This window comes from Canis aureus, chromosome 10, assembly GCF_053574225.1.
Source record: "Canis aureus isolate CA01 chromosome 10, VMU_Caureus_v.1.0, whole genome shotgun sequence".
In the NCBI taxonomy this organism is placed as follows: domain Eukaryota; kingdom Metazoa; phylum Chordata; class Mammalia; order Carnivora; family Canidae; genus Canis; species Canis aureus.
The window spans coordinates 71,869,292-71,886,395 of NC_135620.1; the positions used below are offsets into that span (position 1 = coordinate 71,869,292).

The 17,104-nt window shown below is 51.9% G+C and overlaps 1 protein-coding gene across 1 annotated transcript in view; it reads left to right on the forward strand.

Annotated features, from left to right (window-relative positions):
• The first annotated feature begins 297 nt into the window (after positions 1 to 297).
• The window catches only part of PAPPA (pappalysin 1), a 237,167-nt gene continuing 220,360 nt past the window's right edge, over positions 298 to 17,104 (forward strand). The window contains exon 1 of the mRNA XM_077913087.1: positions 298 to 1,152. Within this exon, the coding sequence (XP_077769213.1) occupies positions 735 to 1,152 (418 nt within the window). The 5' untranslated portion in view covers positions 298 to 734. The remainder of the gene's footprint in view (positions 1,153 to 17,104) is intronic.

Below are 17,104 nucleotides of genomic sequence, written 5' to 3' on the forward strand. Positions count from 1 at the left end.
AAAAAAAAAAAAAAAAAAAAAAAGGAGGGGGTGGAGAAGCGGGAGCGAAGGAGGCAAACGGCGAAGTGGAGGAAGGCTGGGTAGCTCGGCCTCTCCAAACTGATTGATTAGTCATGATCCCCGCAGTTTTAACAGGGACTCATTCAATTGGGAAGGTGGAGCGCTCGGGAGCAGATTAGCATACGCTTGTTTACTCATCTTCTGAGGGCTTTTTCCCCCCTCTTTCCTTTCATTTTGTGAAGAAGGAGGGAGGGGAGGGGGGACGGGGGGGGGAGAAGGGGGCTGTGGCTTGTGTTATAAAGGACGCAAAAAATAAATAAATTAGAGCATCTTTTGGGGGGGGAGGGAATTCAGCGGATCAGTGTCTTAGAGGAGCTTTTTTTTTTTTGGAACAGCGAGAAATCATATAAAATAAAATGAAATAAAACAAGGAGGAAGGCAACCAGCTGTTAGAGGGTGGGGGGGTGAAATAAGGCAGATAAAGGAGCGGGGAGAGAAATTAATTGCCAACCAGGAGGAGTTGGGCTGTATTTTTTTTTCCTTCTTCAAAGGTGGGGGGAGTGGAGCACACACCTTGAGGAGGGAAGCGAGAAAGAAAAGGGGCACAGCGAGTGGAAGGGGGGGCTCGGCCGGGAAGGTGAAAGGCGAGGGAAGTCGAGGCGCCGCGGCTCCCAAAGCTGGCAGCTCCGGGCGGCGGTGCAGGGGCGCAGGGGGGGCGGGGGGGACCGTCGGACATGCGGCTCTGGAGTTGGGTGCTGCGCCTCGGGCTGCTGAGCGCCGCGCTGGGCTGCGGGCTGGCCGAGCGCCCCCGCCGCGCCCGCAGGGACCCGCGGCCCGGCCGCCCCCCGCGCCCCGCCGCCGGCCCGGCCACCTGCGCCACCCGGGCCGCCCGCGGCCGCCGCGCCTCCCCGCCGCCGCCGCCGCCGCCGCCGCCGGGCGGTGCCTGGGAGGCCGTGCGCGTCCCCCGGCGGCGGCAGCAGCGGGAGGCGAGGGGCGCCGCGGAGCCGGGCCCGCCGGGCCGGGCGCTCTACTTCGGCGGGCGAGGCGAGCAGCTGCGGCTCCGCGCCGACCTCGAGCTGCCCCGGGACGCGTTCACGCTGCAAGTGTGGCTGCGAGCGGAGGGCGGCCAGAGGTCCCCGGCGGTGATCACAGGTAGGCGAGGGCGCCCCGGCGGGGGCCCGGGCGAGCGGGGCGGGGGGCGGGCGCCCCGCGCCGGCGGACGGCCTCGCTTTGCCGCGTCTGCCGAATGGGCGCGCGCGCGGGCTCCGCGGCTGCCCAGCCTGCCCGGAGGAGGGAAGGCGCGCGCGCGCGCGTGTGTGTGCCTGCGCGTGTGTGCGCGTGTGTGCGCGCGTGTGTGTGTGTGTGTCGGGAGGAACTCGGGGAGCGCTCCCGGCGGCCGGAGCCCCTCGGGAGCCGTGTGCACGCACGTCCCGCTGGAGGGGGCCGGCCGCGGATGGAGGGGAGGGCGGCCCGCGCGGGGCACGATCCTGGGGCTCACGGATCTCTCTCACTTGTTCATGGAGATGAGCAGCCCCCCTTCCCACGTCCCCGTTTCCTGGGGGCCCGTGCACCCCGAAAGCCTCCAAGGATGGGGCTGTCGCGATCCCAACGACTTAGAAGTCCTCGAAGTGCCCGAAGTTGCTCTGCGGGCTGCGCCCCCTGCGCCCCGCCGCGCACGGGCGCGCACATCCCGGGCCGGGCCTCGGGGCTGGGGCGAGCCGGCCTCCCCGGGGCGCGCGGGGCTGCGGGGGACCCCCGGGGGCCCGCCGGGAGCCGCAGTGCTCGCTCCCCACCCTCCCCGGCCGAGCCCCGAGTGAAACCGGACACTTGGTGAGGGTTGCAGACCTTAGACGAGCTCCACCAACGTCCGCCCCCCTCCCCATGGAGCTGGGGCAATGCCTTTAATGCAACTGGGTGGGTGGGTGGGGGGGGGGGCGGCGGCGCCGGAGCCGAGGAGGAAAGTTTCGCCTCCGCGGCCCGAGCCCGGGAGATTCCCTCCCTGCACAGGCAGCCTTGCCCCGTCCTAGAGCAGGGGTTCCCCCCTCGCGCCGCCGGGAAGCCTGCGGAGGCGGTGCGCGATCCCCCCCCCCGCCCCCCTGCGCTGTCTTCCCGGGAAAGCTGTGAGCTCCTCCGCCACTTGTGCCTCTCTCTGTCTGGCTGCTTCCGCGAGCCCCATCTCGGGGCACCCAAACTCTGCTGCTCTCCCAGGATCCTGCCCCCGGAGCTCCCGGGCTCCCGGGCTCCCGCTCCCAAGCCCAGAGCGAGAGAGTGACTTTCCCCCCACATCTGACGTCACCACATGCTATTTTTTTCCCTCTCTTGCCCCCCCACCCCCCCATCCCCACCTCCTCCAAGAAGCAGAGGGAAACCGGGCTCTTTGGGTCTCAGCATCCAGGTCCTAGGCACCTGAAGCGGGGCACGGCCGCAGAGCCGAGGGGAAGTGCTCTTTCCACTAATCCTGATGATGCTGGTGATTCAGGGCTACGGTCTGTTTACTTCTCTTTCGGAACCTGGGAGAAGCACAGAGCCTGCTGCTCAGGGATGATGAAAAAAAAAAAAAAGAAAGAAATGAGTAGAACTGATTCTTCCTGAGCTTTACCTGCCATGCTAGTGATTTGGAATGCTTTTCCGATGCGGAGGGGAGGGCTCAGGGTTAGATAGGTATCATCCATGAAAAGGTAATAAATACGTTTTTTTTTTAAAAGAATATATATATATGCATGTATGTATGTATGCAGAACACCTGGGATTCTACAGGAGCTTGCTTTATAAACGTCTATAATTCAGACAAGGAGCCTCTCTTCACACGCGTTCTCTTGAGCACTCATTCACTCTCTCACACAAAGATTGTGCAGTAAAATACTTTAATTGGATGGGGGACGTTAGGTTATTATTGCTTGTATAAAATGCCTGGCCCATTTTATGTGTGGAAATAACATTCCTCTGAAAATGGAAAAAAAAAAAGAAGAAAAAAAAGGAAAGAAAAGAAAAGAAAAGAAAAGGAAAGGAAAGAAAGAAAGAAAGAAAGAAAGAAAGAAAGAAAGAAAGAAAGAAAGAAAGAAAAGGCACTGCTGTCGTGTAGCACCAGAAAGCCAGGAGCTTTTCTCCCGAGGATTCTGGTGGATTTTTTTCCCCTCCCCTAGTTGAGTCTGAGCCAGAATTGGCGGTGTGTAAACACCTGGCCCTGAGCCAGCCGAGACTCATTCTGCGTATCCTCCAACACGGTACAGGCTGTTGGACGAAAAAGAACCTGCTTCTCCTTGAATTAAAAAGCAAACAAACAGAGGTTCTTTGCAGAAGCACTTTTTCGGGCTCCCTCCTGCGTGTAAGTTCAGGCGGGGAGAGGCCCGGCCTAGGTGGGCAGCCCGGCCAGTGCCCAGCCATCCTCCCGTCCTCCCGCCTCGACCTCGGGCGCCCGGGCTGCCGCCTGACCTCCGCTGGCTCCCTCGGGCTGGGCGTCGCCACTTTCCTAGGAATCCCTGGTCCCCTATCTGGAGAGAGCTTGCATCTCTCAGCAGGGAGCGCGCTGCTATTTCAGGCAGAGGGTTGCTGCCGTGCTGTCAGGCCAGGCTGCCTTACATCACTCTTTGCTGCAGGATTCAATTGGGTTTCGTAAAGGTCTAATTTTACGGTGCTGTTAACCGGGTCTGTCGTCTGGCAGAGGCAGGCCTTGCCGCTCCTGGTAGGCGGGCTGTGCTCCCAGATCCGCCCGGGATGCTATTTCTGCCCCGGTTCAAAACTTCCCTGACACCAGTTCAGACAGGCGCTCTTGGAGAGGCAGGGGGAAGGAGGGAAGGAGCAGCGTGCTTCTGAAGCTCAGAAAACATGCCTTTTATTTTTTCCAAAAGGGAAGAAGAAGAAGAAAAATATATATATATATTAATAAATAAAAAGGGAAAGGCTTATACGGGCAAAAACAAAGCCAAAGTTAGGAGGTGCTTGTGCGCAGGGCCCACCGATGATGGAGGGTCTGTAGGATCCGAGAATCCTTTAAGGCCCTGGTGGAAAGGGGTCCGCAGAGGTTACCCCCACCCTTACCCGTTCTCTCCAGACCCCGATAGGGAGACAGAGAGGGGAAGGAGGGGTGCTGCTGGGGGACACAGCGCCGGGGCAGCAGGAGCTCGGTTTTGATCTCAGGCGTGCGGCCTTCCAGGCCTCACCCGCCCCCCTGCAGGCACCGCCGCCGCCGCCACTGAGAGAACGTGTCTAGTAAACAGCATCACCTCTTCCCCCTCCCAAGCCCACCACCCAGGCACAGCCTTTGCCTTCCCCGCACAGCACGTTGGGCTCCCTTTCAAGTCCAGGGTGGGGGGCTTTCCTACACACTCCTTTGCTTTTGTCCCGTAGCAGGCAGGAGCCAGACCCCTGCCCCTCATCCCCAAAGGGCCCCCCCTCCCCAAAACCCTCCAGTCCAAAGAAAGAGAAAGGAGAAGAAAAAGAAAACAATAGACTCAATTTGCTCCATCGAGCAGAGGCCCCGAGCAGCAGTTAATCTTGTTAAAGTTTCTCCTGACGTGTTAGATAAGTGAAATGTGGACCGCACAAGTGCTGCCCTCCTCCCGCCCCATCCCTCAGTGATCCAGAATTCCTGCTCTGAAGGAGAAAGGGATTTACCTGAATCCCGTCCAGCACCTCTGCTTGCCACGTTTTTTTTTTTTTTCTTTTGTTCCAAATGTTGGACTGTTGAGTTCGCTGGCTATTCGGAAAAGACTATTTCCTCCCGTCTGCCGCCCCCACTTCCTACTACCCCACCAGGCCCCCCCAAAAAGAGTGCCTGCAATTTTCCCAGCCTCACAGGTGCCCTAACAGGGAAGGCTGGGGGGCAAGGAGTGCCATCTGTTCACAAGGCTGGCCCCCACCTGTCGTCGTCGTCACATCCAGGTCTAGAACGTCGCGGGGGTGAGGTGCCCGTTTCAGCCCTTAGTTTGCCCACTCGAGAACCCACCTCTGCCCCTAACTGGCGGGGTGACCTCGGCCAAGCTGGTTGAGTCCTCTGGGCTTCGGCTTCATCTGCAAAGTGAGGGTAGGACTCAGGACTGGACTTGGTGTATCGGAAGTGCTCTGCAAACTTCACTCCTACTACGGGCCATGACTTCCCGACTTCCCGGAGAGCTCGGTCTTACCCTGATGGGCCGAGGACACACCTGGAGGACAGGGAGTAGCTCTCCCTGGATGCCCCCTGGGGGGGCACGGTGCTAGGCACCCACCTTGCGCCAGCACACTTCTCCCTCGCAGCCACCCTGGGACGCGGTGAAGAGGAGGGGAGTCTCAGCCGGGGGGGTGGGGGGACAGTCCACGGTCCCCCCGCCCCTCAGGGAGGCAGAGCCCACGTGTGAACTTGAGTTCTAAGTGCCCGTATCCCCTTCAGCGGCCTTCCTGGGGCGAGAAGAGCCGTTCACGTTTCCTTCCTTATGCTTAAGGCGGGATGTTCCCCATCCCTTCTGCATTGCTGGGTGCTGACCACGCACCTAAGAGGATAGAGAGCAGGTCTAAGTCTCACTCGGGGCCCTGGATTGGACTTGGCGGGTCTGTTTTTCCTTTCCTGCCGGATTAAGCAGACGGGGCTTGGAATCACGGTTGCCGGTCCCGTGCCGTGAGATTTGAGATCAATGTCACTTTTCATCTCCTCCTGTCCTTTGGTTTCCTCATCTGCAAAATGGGCATAGTGATCCCGGGATATTGCAGGGAAGTAAACATGCAGAAAGTACCTGGCAGGGTGTCAGCTCCTCTTAGGGACTCAGTCAACGGGAACGGGATCCAGTAAGTAACAGCATTCCCTTTTCACTTTTCCAGTTGGCTAACCTGGCTCCCAGGAAGTCGGCCTGTTGGCGCTGGGAGGACATCGCCTCTCGAGTTATTGGGGGAGTAGACCATGTATGTCAGGGGACAGTTAGACGCCCCCCCCCACTCTCTCCCCTTGCACTTTCATTTCCTCTTCTTTGACCTACTTGGATGACCCCTCAGTGGTGAGAGCCAGAGGAAGTCTAGAGCCACTGGACCAATGAATGAGCAAACCGGTTAGCACCGAAGAGTGTGCACCCTCAGGAGCAAAAGGCAGACGGTGGTCACAGTGGGGTCTGGGTCACAGATCTACTGTCACATGCCTCTTGCTCCTCCCCTGGGTTCCTTCCACTTCCCCTTTTCCCCAAGCAGCCATTCACGTGGACGGCTGGGGTGTTGGAGGGGACATCACCCTGGCTCCTTGCCACAGAGGAGAGCAAACTTGAGGCCGGTCAGAGGTGTGGAGCTCGGGAACGTGGGCCGTGCAGTGTCGGCCCAGGCAGGGACTGGGGCAGACAGGTCGTTGTGCAGTGGGGAAACTGAGGACCAGGGTCATACAGGGGCTAAGAATTAAAGTATATTCACAAACTGTGCCCTCTCCGAGGGGCCTGGGAGGTCGTACTGTCCGGGAGTTCACAGCCCTGGCCGCGCCTGGAATTACCAGCCTTTAAAACATCCCAATGCCCAGGCCACTTCCCGGGGATGCTCATGTCACAGGTCGGGGCTTGGCCTGGGCGCTGGGGTATTTCAAAGCCTCCTCAGATGGCATGGAAGGACCACCAGTGGGGCGAATCCCCGATCCAGTTTAAGGTCTCCTTGCTCTACAGGCGGAGAAACTGAGGCTCACAGGGGAAGTAGTACTGCGCACTAACTGAACTGGTTAGTGGCTAAGACTTGAGAGATTTGTACCTGTCTCCATTCTGAGTTCCCAAACACCAGAAAGGACCCTTCCTTCACTCTCGGTTCCCCTGCTGCCCCCAACCCCCTGGGTGCCATGGCCCTGCCATTCCATTTTTCCCAGAGCCACCTCTGTGTGTGAAACTACCCTCTCTCCAGCGGGTGTCACCTCTCAAGTGCTGACACTCCTGTAAGCAGGTAACACTGAGTCTTAGGCTTTTGATTTTACATGAATCTCTCCAAGGGGTGGGGAGGGGAACCTCCCCGAGAAGGAAGGGAAGCTGAGGCAGCCTCAACTTTGCACTGGGCCAATTCTAACGGAAGGGGTATGTTCCCGTTATTTCAGAGCCCCCTCATTGAGACCACCCCCCATGTGAGACCCCCTCATTGGAGACCCCTAGAGCTTCAGGCTGTAGCTATCTCAGAGGAGGAGAAGGGAAAATGCCCAAGTGCCCTGGGTAGGAGGACCTTGTCCACAGCCAGCTCGCACCCTGTCTCCCTAAGGCTCAGGGATCCAGCAAGTGCCTGTTCCCCCCCCCCCCAGCTGCTCTGCTTCCCTTAACGTCCCCTTCTCTTTCTTCTTGCTGCACAAAGGCCCCACTTCATGCCTTGATGCACTTCCTGGAAATACTTAACTGAGGACTGACCTGTGGATCTTGGCCCCTTGGCTCCTTATGAAGACCTGAAACTGGGCCTCAGGAGCTCTGAGTTCAAGTACTGACTTGGCCTCCCCTGAGCTGTGGGACCCGGAGCCCCCAGCTCAACCACCGGGGCGTCAGGGGACAGGATTCCAGGTGTGGTTACATTCCCCATCCCCACAGGTTGTCGCAGGAACCCGGTGAGACAATGGTAGCAGAAGCTCTTGGCCAAGATTAGGACCAGGTCCACATGTCAGCAAGAGGAAGGGGCGGTAGGCTGGGAGGTGAGAGATGTGAGGAATTTGTGTGATCAAGGTCATTCCTGGGAAGGCGCCTTCATTATCATTATTCACATTGCAAATGATAAATAGTGATCAAGTTAGCAAATCTTTTCATGCCTGTGACCTCACTGGAGCCCTTTGATGTTGGGACTTCACAGGTCTCCCGAATCCTACCTCTTAGGTGCTGCGTGACCTTGACAACTGCTTGCTGGGCCTCAGTGTTCTCAGGATGCACAGGGAGGCTCCGGGGTGGAAGAGGGGCTTTTAGACTGCACTCCGCAGTCTTAAGGGTCCCCTGGGGAGATGCTGGAGGGCAGGTTTCCGCCTTCCCCCACTTCCCTTCACCTAATTCTGTATAAACTGTGCACTTGTGCAAGATTCCGTTTGAAGACAGGGAACAGTCTGAACGGACAGGGGATGACATTGAGCACTTATTGTGAATTCCATTCATGTTGTTATGTATATTCAAAGCCCCTAATCTGTTAGAACTGCCTATCGAAGTATTTATGGGTTAGAGTCCATTATGTCTGTTTTATTTGTTTAAAATGCTCCAGAATGACACTACTAATAAAGGTACGGTCACTGTGGAAGATGGAGGAAGATCAGCAGACTGATAACAACTGTTGAGAACAGGCGATAGAAACGATGGGCTTCAATGCCCGTTTTGTCTGTCCCTCCATGTGTGGCTAAGGATTTCCATAATAAAAAGTCAAAAATAAATTAAGAGTTTGAGCACCATAGGAGGAGTCGAAGGCTCAGATCCCTGCATGTTCTGTGAGCCAACAGATGTTCCAGTACCACAGTGCCAGCTTGGGGAGGGAGGGTCAGGGACCGTCCCGAGGTCACACAGCAGTCAAATGAAAGTCGGGGTGCAGTCCAGCCTTCAGACACTAAGAGCTCCCTCTGCCCTCCCCTCTGCACTCTCACAAAACTCAGGTGACTGACCATCCTGGGAGAGCTCAAGGGGAGGCTTCTGAGGCGTGTGTAGGAGGGTGGTGGTGGAACCCTGCTGGTAAGCAAGAAGCTTTTAAGTGAGGCTATTCTTGGCCATATAGAACCGTCTCACACACTGTGAGGCATTTAGCATCTTTGATACCATGCATAAGAATCCCCCAGGATCTGCTAGTTGCTGTGACAATCCAAAGCATATTATGGCAACACACACACACACACACACACACACACACACACAGAGTTCCACGTATTCCTATTATTCACTTGTCTGGCTCCTCATTTCTCTCCATCTCCAATTGTCCTGGGAACCATCTAGAAACTCCTTGAGGTCTGAGGGAGTGACCTTCATGTGTCTAATCCCAGGAGAAGTGGACACTATGAGGAAACACAGGAAAGGAGGGTAGGCTTCCCGGGGACTATTTTGTAGTGGTTGATCTTAGGACGCAAGGGTCCGATGGCCTGAGTTTGATTTCGTGACTCTCCCACCTGCCAGCCGCGTGACCTTGGCCAAGTTACTTAATATCTCCAAGCTTCACTTTTCCCATCTGTAAAATGCGGATAATGCTGGCTCCTACTTCATGGGGTTGTTTTGAAGATTAACTGGGCCTCCATGTGGAAAATGCTTAGTAATGGAATCTAGATCATGGGTAAGCACAGTAAACGTTAACTCATGTTGGTGTTATGTGTGACCGACCCTTGCCACCTTGCCACACGTTAATTCTAATTCTCTCAATAACTGAGAGTTGGACAGGTTTATCTCCTTGGGCAGAGCCAGGGATTGCCTTTCCCTTCCTTGCCACTCGGGAAAGATACATCACTCTCAACATAAAACAAAAGGTAAAGGGAAAGGCAAACATAGAAACACTTTATTGTTTCATGTGTCCTCATAGTGGAGACGCTAAGGAATCCAGATGAGAACAAGGGACACAGTAAAAAATTGTCCATCTCCTGCCTGGGTATCAGGAGGTAGTTACTGACTTCTTGCGATGTGCCAGGTACCGTTTGGGGCCTGAAGACAGAGCACTGAGCATAAGAGGAAAATATCCCTGCCCTCAAGAAATCTGTGTTTTCAGGGATGGGGTAAGGAGATGGACACAGAGTATACATGAGAGAGTGACTGTATCACACATGTATGTGTTCATAAAGAAAAAAATAGAGAAGGAAGTAAAGGGCACGTCATAGGGGTGGGGCTGCAGGAGGAGTGAGATTTAGATGGGTGGTCAGGGGAGACGGTAATGAGAAGTGGCACTGGGGAAGAGCCTTAGGAGAAGACCCGAGGCTACCTATAAAAGACTGTGGGATATTGGAGAAGGAAGAGCAGTGGACCAGGAGCTAGGAGATGTCAGTTCTAGACCAGTCAAGTCATTACCTCACTCTGTGACTCTGGACCTGTCATGTTCCCTCTTGGGGGCCAATTTTCCTCATCTGTAAGGTTGAACTAGGGACGAATCTATCCTTGCCCTAGGGACCCTCCACGCAGAGGTCCCCCTAGGATTCCATAATCGTAATCAGGTCAGACCTAAGGCAAAACCGTCAACTTGGCCATGGTTGCAGTTTTCTTCCTGGTTTGGGTGCATTTTCCTCCACTAGGTGGTGTCTGTCCCTCTCGAGGGCCCCGTGGCCGCACACTTTCTGCTTCCTCGCCCCCGGCAGCACTCCTTGAAAAATGACCTGGTATTCCTTCTTGCTGAGGCTTCATTGACTGACGACACCTTAGAACGTTCCTCTTCCATAGACCTATGTACTTTTGTGCCTCCCCGGAAAGCTTTATATCAAAAAGCAAAGTATTAATGGGTAGAATTTTTGTCAAAGAGTGACTGAAGACATTATTTAGGTAATATTGGTACTTCCCAAGAGCTGGAAACCATCTCAGTCATTTTGCTCATCATCACTGCCACAGGTACTCCAAAAAACTCAACGGAGTGACCTTTCCGGTGGTCACTTACTTGGCTCATAGCTAAAATACTCACATTTCACAATTCCTTACTATACAAGGGCCCTTTCAGGCAAGTTCCTGGGCATCACGGTAGGCCACTGACCTTTTAGTCTCACTTATCATGTTAATCAGATTACTACATGAAGTAAAATACTAAAACTCTATAGTCTGTGATGATCCGTTAGCCTGTTTTCCTTCTGTGAATCCTCAGCACTGTCTTCAGTGAAGTTCCTCGTTCTTCTTCTCGTCCTCCTCCTTCCTCTCTTTCTCTCTGTTCCTCACACCTAACATACTTTCTGTGGCCACTTAGATTTTCCTTCAAACAAAGAAAAGAACATTTGTTTTTCCATATTATTTGCCACAGACCCAGGGTCCGTAAACCCTGGAAGAGTGGGGGAGGTGACCCTTTTTCAATTTTAGAGAAACTAGGTTCTCTAAACCAGGCTCTAGTTCATTTGGAGGAAGTAGAGACAGAGAGTCTAGAGGGTGGGAGGCCACAGCTTGGCATCCATGGATGTGGTTGTGGGGAGCATGTCCAGCCTTGTGCCTTCAGGAAGCTCATGGTCTAACCTGGACCTGTCCCCTTTGTAATCAAGAAGTTACACCTTTATCTGCCCCATTCCATCCTTTCTTAATCCCTGTTGTCCAATAAACGTGAAATGTGGCTGGGCAGGATCAGACCACACGTGTTTCTAGAGAAGGGGCTGTTTCCCCCAATGATGTTGTAGATCTTTCAGCTGCAAAGGCTGGAAAAAAAATGGAAAAACAGTCCAGTCAGGTACAAGATTGCCTTGTTCTAAGATATACAAAGTACCCGAGCAGAAAACCTAAGAAATGAATCCAGACTGTACTGTTCTGTGAACTAACGATTCACATAGTAAGTCCCAAGAACCAAGATATGTGAGTCAGAAGGATTCATCAAAACCATTATTTTCAAAGATAGGAAACTGAGGGTTGCTGGGGGAAAGACTCCAAATCAGTGAGCAAGCTGGGTAAGGTCCTCTGTCCTCTGAGTCTTTCCAGGCCTCTGTCGGCTTGTCCCCTGATGTTGCATCCTTTCCCATTGAGCAATCACCACCTCTCCGCTGATGAGCATCATTTGTCTACAGGCTCTGCTGGACTCCAGACTCATGGATCCACTGGAAATGTTAACACGCACTTCAAATGCAACATGTCCAAAGCTGAATCATCATTTCTCCAAAATTCCTTGTGTTCTCATCTGGTGTCACCCACTCTAGGTAGATAACCCACCATACTTGGTCATCCATTTTCATCTGTCCTGCCTCCTTAACATTTTTATAGCTAGTCTTCCCTCTTCTTGGCTTAGGCCCTCTGGGCCTCTTGCTTTGACTGTTTCCCTAGGATTGTAATGCCCACCTCTCTCAGCCTCGGCCCCACACTGCACCCCTTCATTTTTTCCTCCAACATCCAATAGCCAGTTTTTCCCAAAACATAAATCCGACTCTTTTCTTTCACCTCTAGCTCTAGGCCCTTCAATAGCATTGGCATTATCTGCAGTTCCCCTTAGATACCCTGGACATTTTTGTGACATAATTTTCTTTAGTTGCTGTGTTTCTATATACCCCTGCACCATTTTGCAGAACACGTTAGCTTCCATGGGATTCTGCTCAATGTTTCCCCCTTCCGGGATACCCTCCCTGACTGTCCCCCACCTCTCTTATCCATCTGTCTCCATTATACTCTCTGTACACATATACCAAAACACCTGGAATTCTTTATCACATTTAATTGTGTGCATATTTGGGGTCATCTCAACTTCTCCGCTGCCTAGCACAGCCTTTGGCTTATAAAGGCGCTGTGTACATTTCTGTTTAATGAATGCATGACTGGATAGCAAAACCAGCTACATGTCTAATGATTCTGAGAGAAAGAGCTCAGGAACCTCAGGCATGTTGCATTACGTAACCAAAGCACATGACCTAACCCGTGCGTCACACTCAAAAACATTACACAGTGGTTAATTCCATTTCCCCTTGAGCGAAGAAGTCAGAAGGGAAAAGAAATCTGGCCTTCCAAAACAGAGGGGGGAGGGGGCAGTGCATTTAAATGCCTCCTCAACTCACATTTCGTCCTCTAATCCAAGCCACATTTTAGCCTTGGTCTACCCCTCTCAGCCCCTCGCCTGTTTGCAAAGCATTTGTTTTGTGTGTGCACTACAGCACATAATCCCAAGATTTGCTCTCCTCTCAGATTTCCCCCTCTCCCCCTTATCAGGTTCTTACTGGGCCTCGAGTGTCCTGGAAGTCATATCTGTTGCCTGGGTTTTCATCCATTTCCCTCCTTCCTGATTGGGGGGAGGGGGGCTTTCCATCTGCTTCCCCTTGATCTTGTGAGACCTTGTGGTGACCTCAGGATCTGGAATCCTCTATCCGCTGTTTATATACCCTTGGGAGAAAGTACGTATTCTCAGCAGTAATAACAGTAATAAAAGCAGCTAGCTTATAATGAGCACTTACTATGTGCTGGCACTGTGCAGAGTGCTACACTTTGAACCCTCTGAATTAGGTTTAGAAAGTTACATGACTTGCTGAAGACCCCACAGCTAAATGGTGGTGGGACTAGAGTTCAAACTCAGGCCAGTTTAATTTTGTCTTTATCCACAGGCTTAGAGCATGGCTTGGAACACAGTAGTTGTCCAGTAGAAGTTCCATAGAGGATACATACATGCAAGGATAAATGGGTAGATGAAGGGAGGAAGGGACGGGAAATGGTGCCCCCGGTGACTGACGCAAACATTTCGAGATTGATAGTAGAATGAAGAGGGAAGGGATGGGGATGGAAGAAGAATCTGAATGAACATGATAAGATTTCAAAGACAGTGTTGAGGCAGAGGTTAATTCCATTTCCCTTTTCTGAGCTGAGTCTGGGATGTATGTAGGTGACGGTGCTGTGTGAACTATGGGCTTCAGAGTAGAAGAATGACCCTGGAGTGGCAAGACTGAGTTTGTGGTGTGTTCTCACTGGAGCCGATTAAGCCCCTGTAGAGCCCAGTATACTGTAAGCTCTCAGGATGACTCCTGTACAGAACAGCCCCACTGAGCTGATTAGATACGATCCACTAAAAACAAACAAGTACCATATCTGGTTCACCCTTTCCCAATGACGTTTATGCTCTGCTTTATCAGACAAATATGCTCATTATACAGTTGGAGAAACTGAGGTCCAGGCAAGTTAACTTGTTAAATTAAGCTGAGTTGACTAATGTTAAGCAGCAAGTTAGCAGCAAAATCAAAAGTAGAACTCAGATCTCTTGACTTCCAAATCAGTGCTCATTCCGTTGAGTCACTTTGCTTTCCTTTGTGGGAACGATGGGGGTGGGGGTGATGCCAGTTACATCTGTGAGTTCACATTAGTGACTTAGAAGGAAATATACCACTGTTTGGTAACTTTTCTTAAGCGCTTCTTATGTGCCAGGCTCTATCCTAGGCATTCTGTGAGGTTCAGTAGGAAATGACAATTTATTAGAAGTCAACCAACTTCCTTGTTTCCTTTCTTCCTTCCATCCACCCACCCTCCCACTTGCCTACCCATCCGTCCGTCCATCCATCCATCCATCCATCCATCACCCACCCACCCTTCCACCCATCCACCCACTTAATGGATGTTTATCGAGCACCCTTTAGTCTCTGTGTATTGTATGTTGAACCAAGGGTGGCGGGGGGGAGGGGACTAAAATGAAGTGCAGGGCACAGTTCCATCCCTTGAGGAGCTCCCAGTCCTAGCAGCGGAAGCAGACTGGTAAACAGATACATGACATCATGGTAACTGCTATAACGAAGCAATTAATAGAGTCCTGGGGAAGCGCAGAGGCAGAAACACTGTGTTCTTGAACACCCATGTTTATTACAGGGCTAGAAAGTGTTCTGAGCTTTCAGGGGCATAAGAGGCCCCTTCCACCTGGGCGGGTTGGGAACTTTCTCATGAAGTAGGTGGCATGTGTCTGTATGTGGAGGGCATGCTTTGCCTTGCATGTGGATAGATCACTCATGCCATTTTGAATGTAGAGCCATAAATCAAATTAGAACAATAAACACTTTTTGATTCATGTCTCAGCTGAGGACACTGGCCCAGAGTAGCTTTTAGGAGCATGACACTAGGAAATGATTAGACAATTCCATCCATCACCATCCGAATCACGTCCAGCAGCCCCTTATATCCGCCCCTCATCGCATTTATCACTCTGTTGTGTTTGCCTCCGTATGTGCCTGCCTCTCCCCACTTGTCTCCAAGCTCCTTGGGGGCAGAGACCATTTCTGTCTTCATTTCTGTTTATTCCTGGCTTTAGCACAGTACCAGCCCTGCCCATTGGTGTTCAAGAAATGGGGTTAAGTGAATTGGAGGTGGCTCTAAATAACAGAGAAGATGAGAGGTGCTCTGAAGGAAAGGTGCTTTGAGGAATGACATCATGGGCCCTAGTAAGAGCCAAGCGGTGAACACAAACATGTTCTGAAGGACCCTAGCTGTTAGATGTTTCCTCATCTCTCTGAGCTGACCAGTTGCCTGTGTGTGTTCTTGCCACCTTTCCCTATCACTCCCCTTTCTGTCTGCTGAGCCAGAGTACCATTCTGTAAGCTTTAAGTACTTTTCCCCCATGGTTTTCTGCTAGCTTCTCCAGTCCCATCCCTGGAGAGAGCTGAGAAGAGACAGGTGTAATTGTATGGGAGGTGCCCATGCTCCTCCTGCAACTCTCACCTGTGTCTTGGAGACCTTCCAGAAGATAGGGGAGCAGGATGATGGCAGGAATCATGCCTGCTGTGCTCAGGGCACCTTCCCAGGGCCTGGTACATGGCAGCAGTTCAATATATATTTGTGGGGGGACTTCCAAATGAGTAAATGATGTAAATTTACAACACACCTAGGCCAGTGTCCTCAGGTCAGAGAAGAAGAATCAGATGTCCCGAGGAGACTAAGAAATTATCCCAAGTTCCATCCTAGATTAGAGCAGAGGAACACTAGAGCCCAATTATCCTGACCATTCCTTCTGTCCTGTCATGTTGTGTTGGGGTTTGAGTTCAGCCCTCCTGAACTTGGTCACACAGGTTTCAGATCATTGTATCCTGAAGTGGGATAGGACCCAAACTATCCTTTTATGCTGAGAGGTCTAAAGTCCACAATGGGGGAGAGATTTGCCCAGGGTCCCACAGTTTTGGTAGTGGTAACACCCAAAGCTTCCAGAAAACCTCTGTGCAACTATCTCCACATAGCCAACAAATATATAGTAGGGGCCTGACACTTAGAGATGCAGCAGTGAGTGAGCAAGATAGAGCAGGTCTATGCCCTCATGGACTTTATTTTTTTCTGGGAAGAGAAGGACAGTAAATGAGTCAACAGTTGTAAGGTCTCGTATATTAACAATGATGAGTGATAAAAGTGGATCATTAGAGAACACTGGAGTCGAGGGACTTCAGTTTGGGTGGTCAGGCTGAGGTTTGCATGACAGATGAGAAGGAATAAGCCATGTGAAAAGATAAGTGAAGAGAGTTCCAGAGAGAGAGGGAGGGCACAGCTAGCACACAGACCACGAGGCAGGGAGAGTCGAGGATGCTGAGAGAGCAGGTGTGCAAGCCACCCAGCTGCGGGTGTCCTCGCCTGAAGACCTTGCAGGTCCTGAAATCTGGATTTTAATCCAGATGAACTAGGAAGTTACAGGATCCAGTGGTCACTCTGACCTAGAAGTGGAGAATAAATGACATTGAGGCCAAGAGTAGAATCTCAATCACACCACGATTGAGGTGTCCGTTGATTATCAATGATATTATTTTAGTGATGAGTAGTATTTTGGTTAACATCACTATTCATTTCCTTACTAATACCATTACCAATTAAAATACCTGAATAGCACTGGTATTTGAGATAAACAGAGAATCAGGGTTTTCTTGCACCCTCTGGGAGGACTTGGACAGATTTTGAACCCTGAGACATTTTCCGTAAAAATTTGACGGTGTGCACTTTTTTTCTGGGGGAGAGGTTGCCATCGGTTTCTTAGAGGGGTCTATGGCCCCCAAATGATGACCTAAATGCCTAAAGGCAGGAGGTACATGAGGTCATTTCCTGAAACCTGTACCCAGCTCTAAAATCTGAACACGCTAGGAGATCTGAGAAAATGAGAATGTTGATGTTGAGTTGTCATATCAGACTGAGGAATTGCACTTTCCTTCATCTGTACCCTTGCTGGAGTAAATAGAATTTAGGGCTTCTTTCCCTCTGAGGAGAAGTTAGTTTATTCCTTAGAAATATAATCTACAACTTTGTTTATTCAAACTCTGGTCTGAGTTTCTCTGAGTTTTAAAATAGGCAAGTTCACTTCAAATGTAGCCTGAGGTGGTCCTGACCATAATTATCCACTATGGGCTTTACCCACGAATCTATGAATCCAAATATCCATCCATGCATCCATTTATCCATCCGACCTAGCAACCACCCACCCACCTCCCTTCTTCCCATCTATCCTTCCATCCTTCCATCTCCCTACCCTTCCATCAGTCCATACCCTCACCCAACTACCCTTCCATCCATGTCACCTTCCATTTTCCAGGCTATGTGCTAAGGCTGGGGCAAGAGTTAGAAGGCTCTGATTCTTGTTTTATGCCACTCTG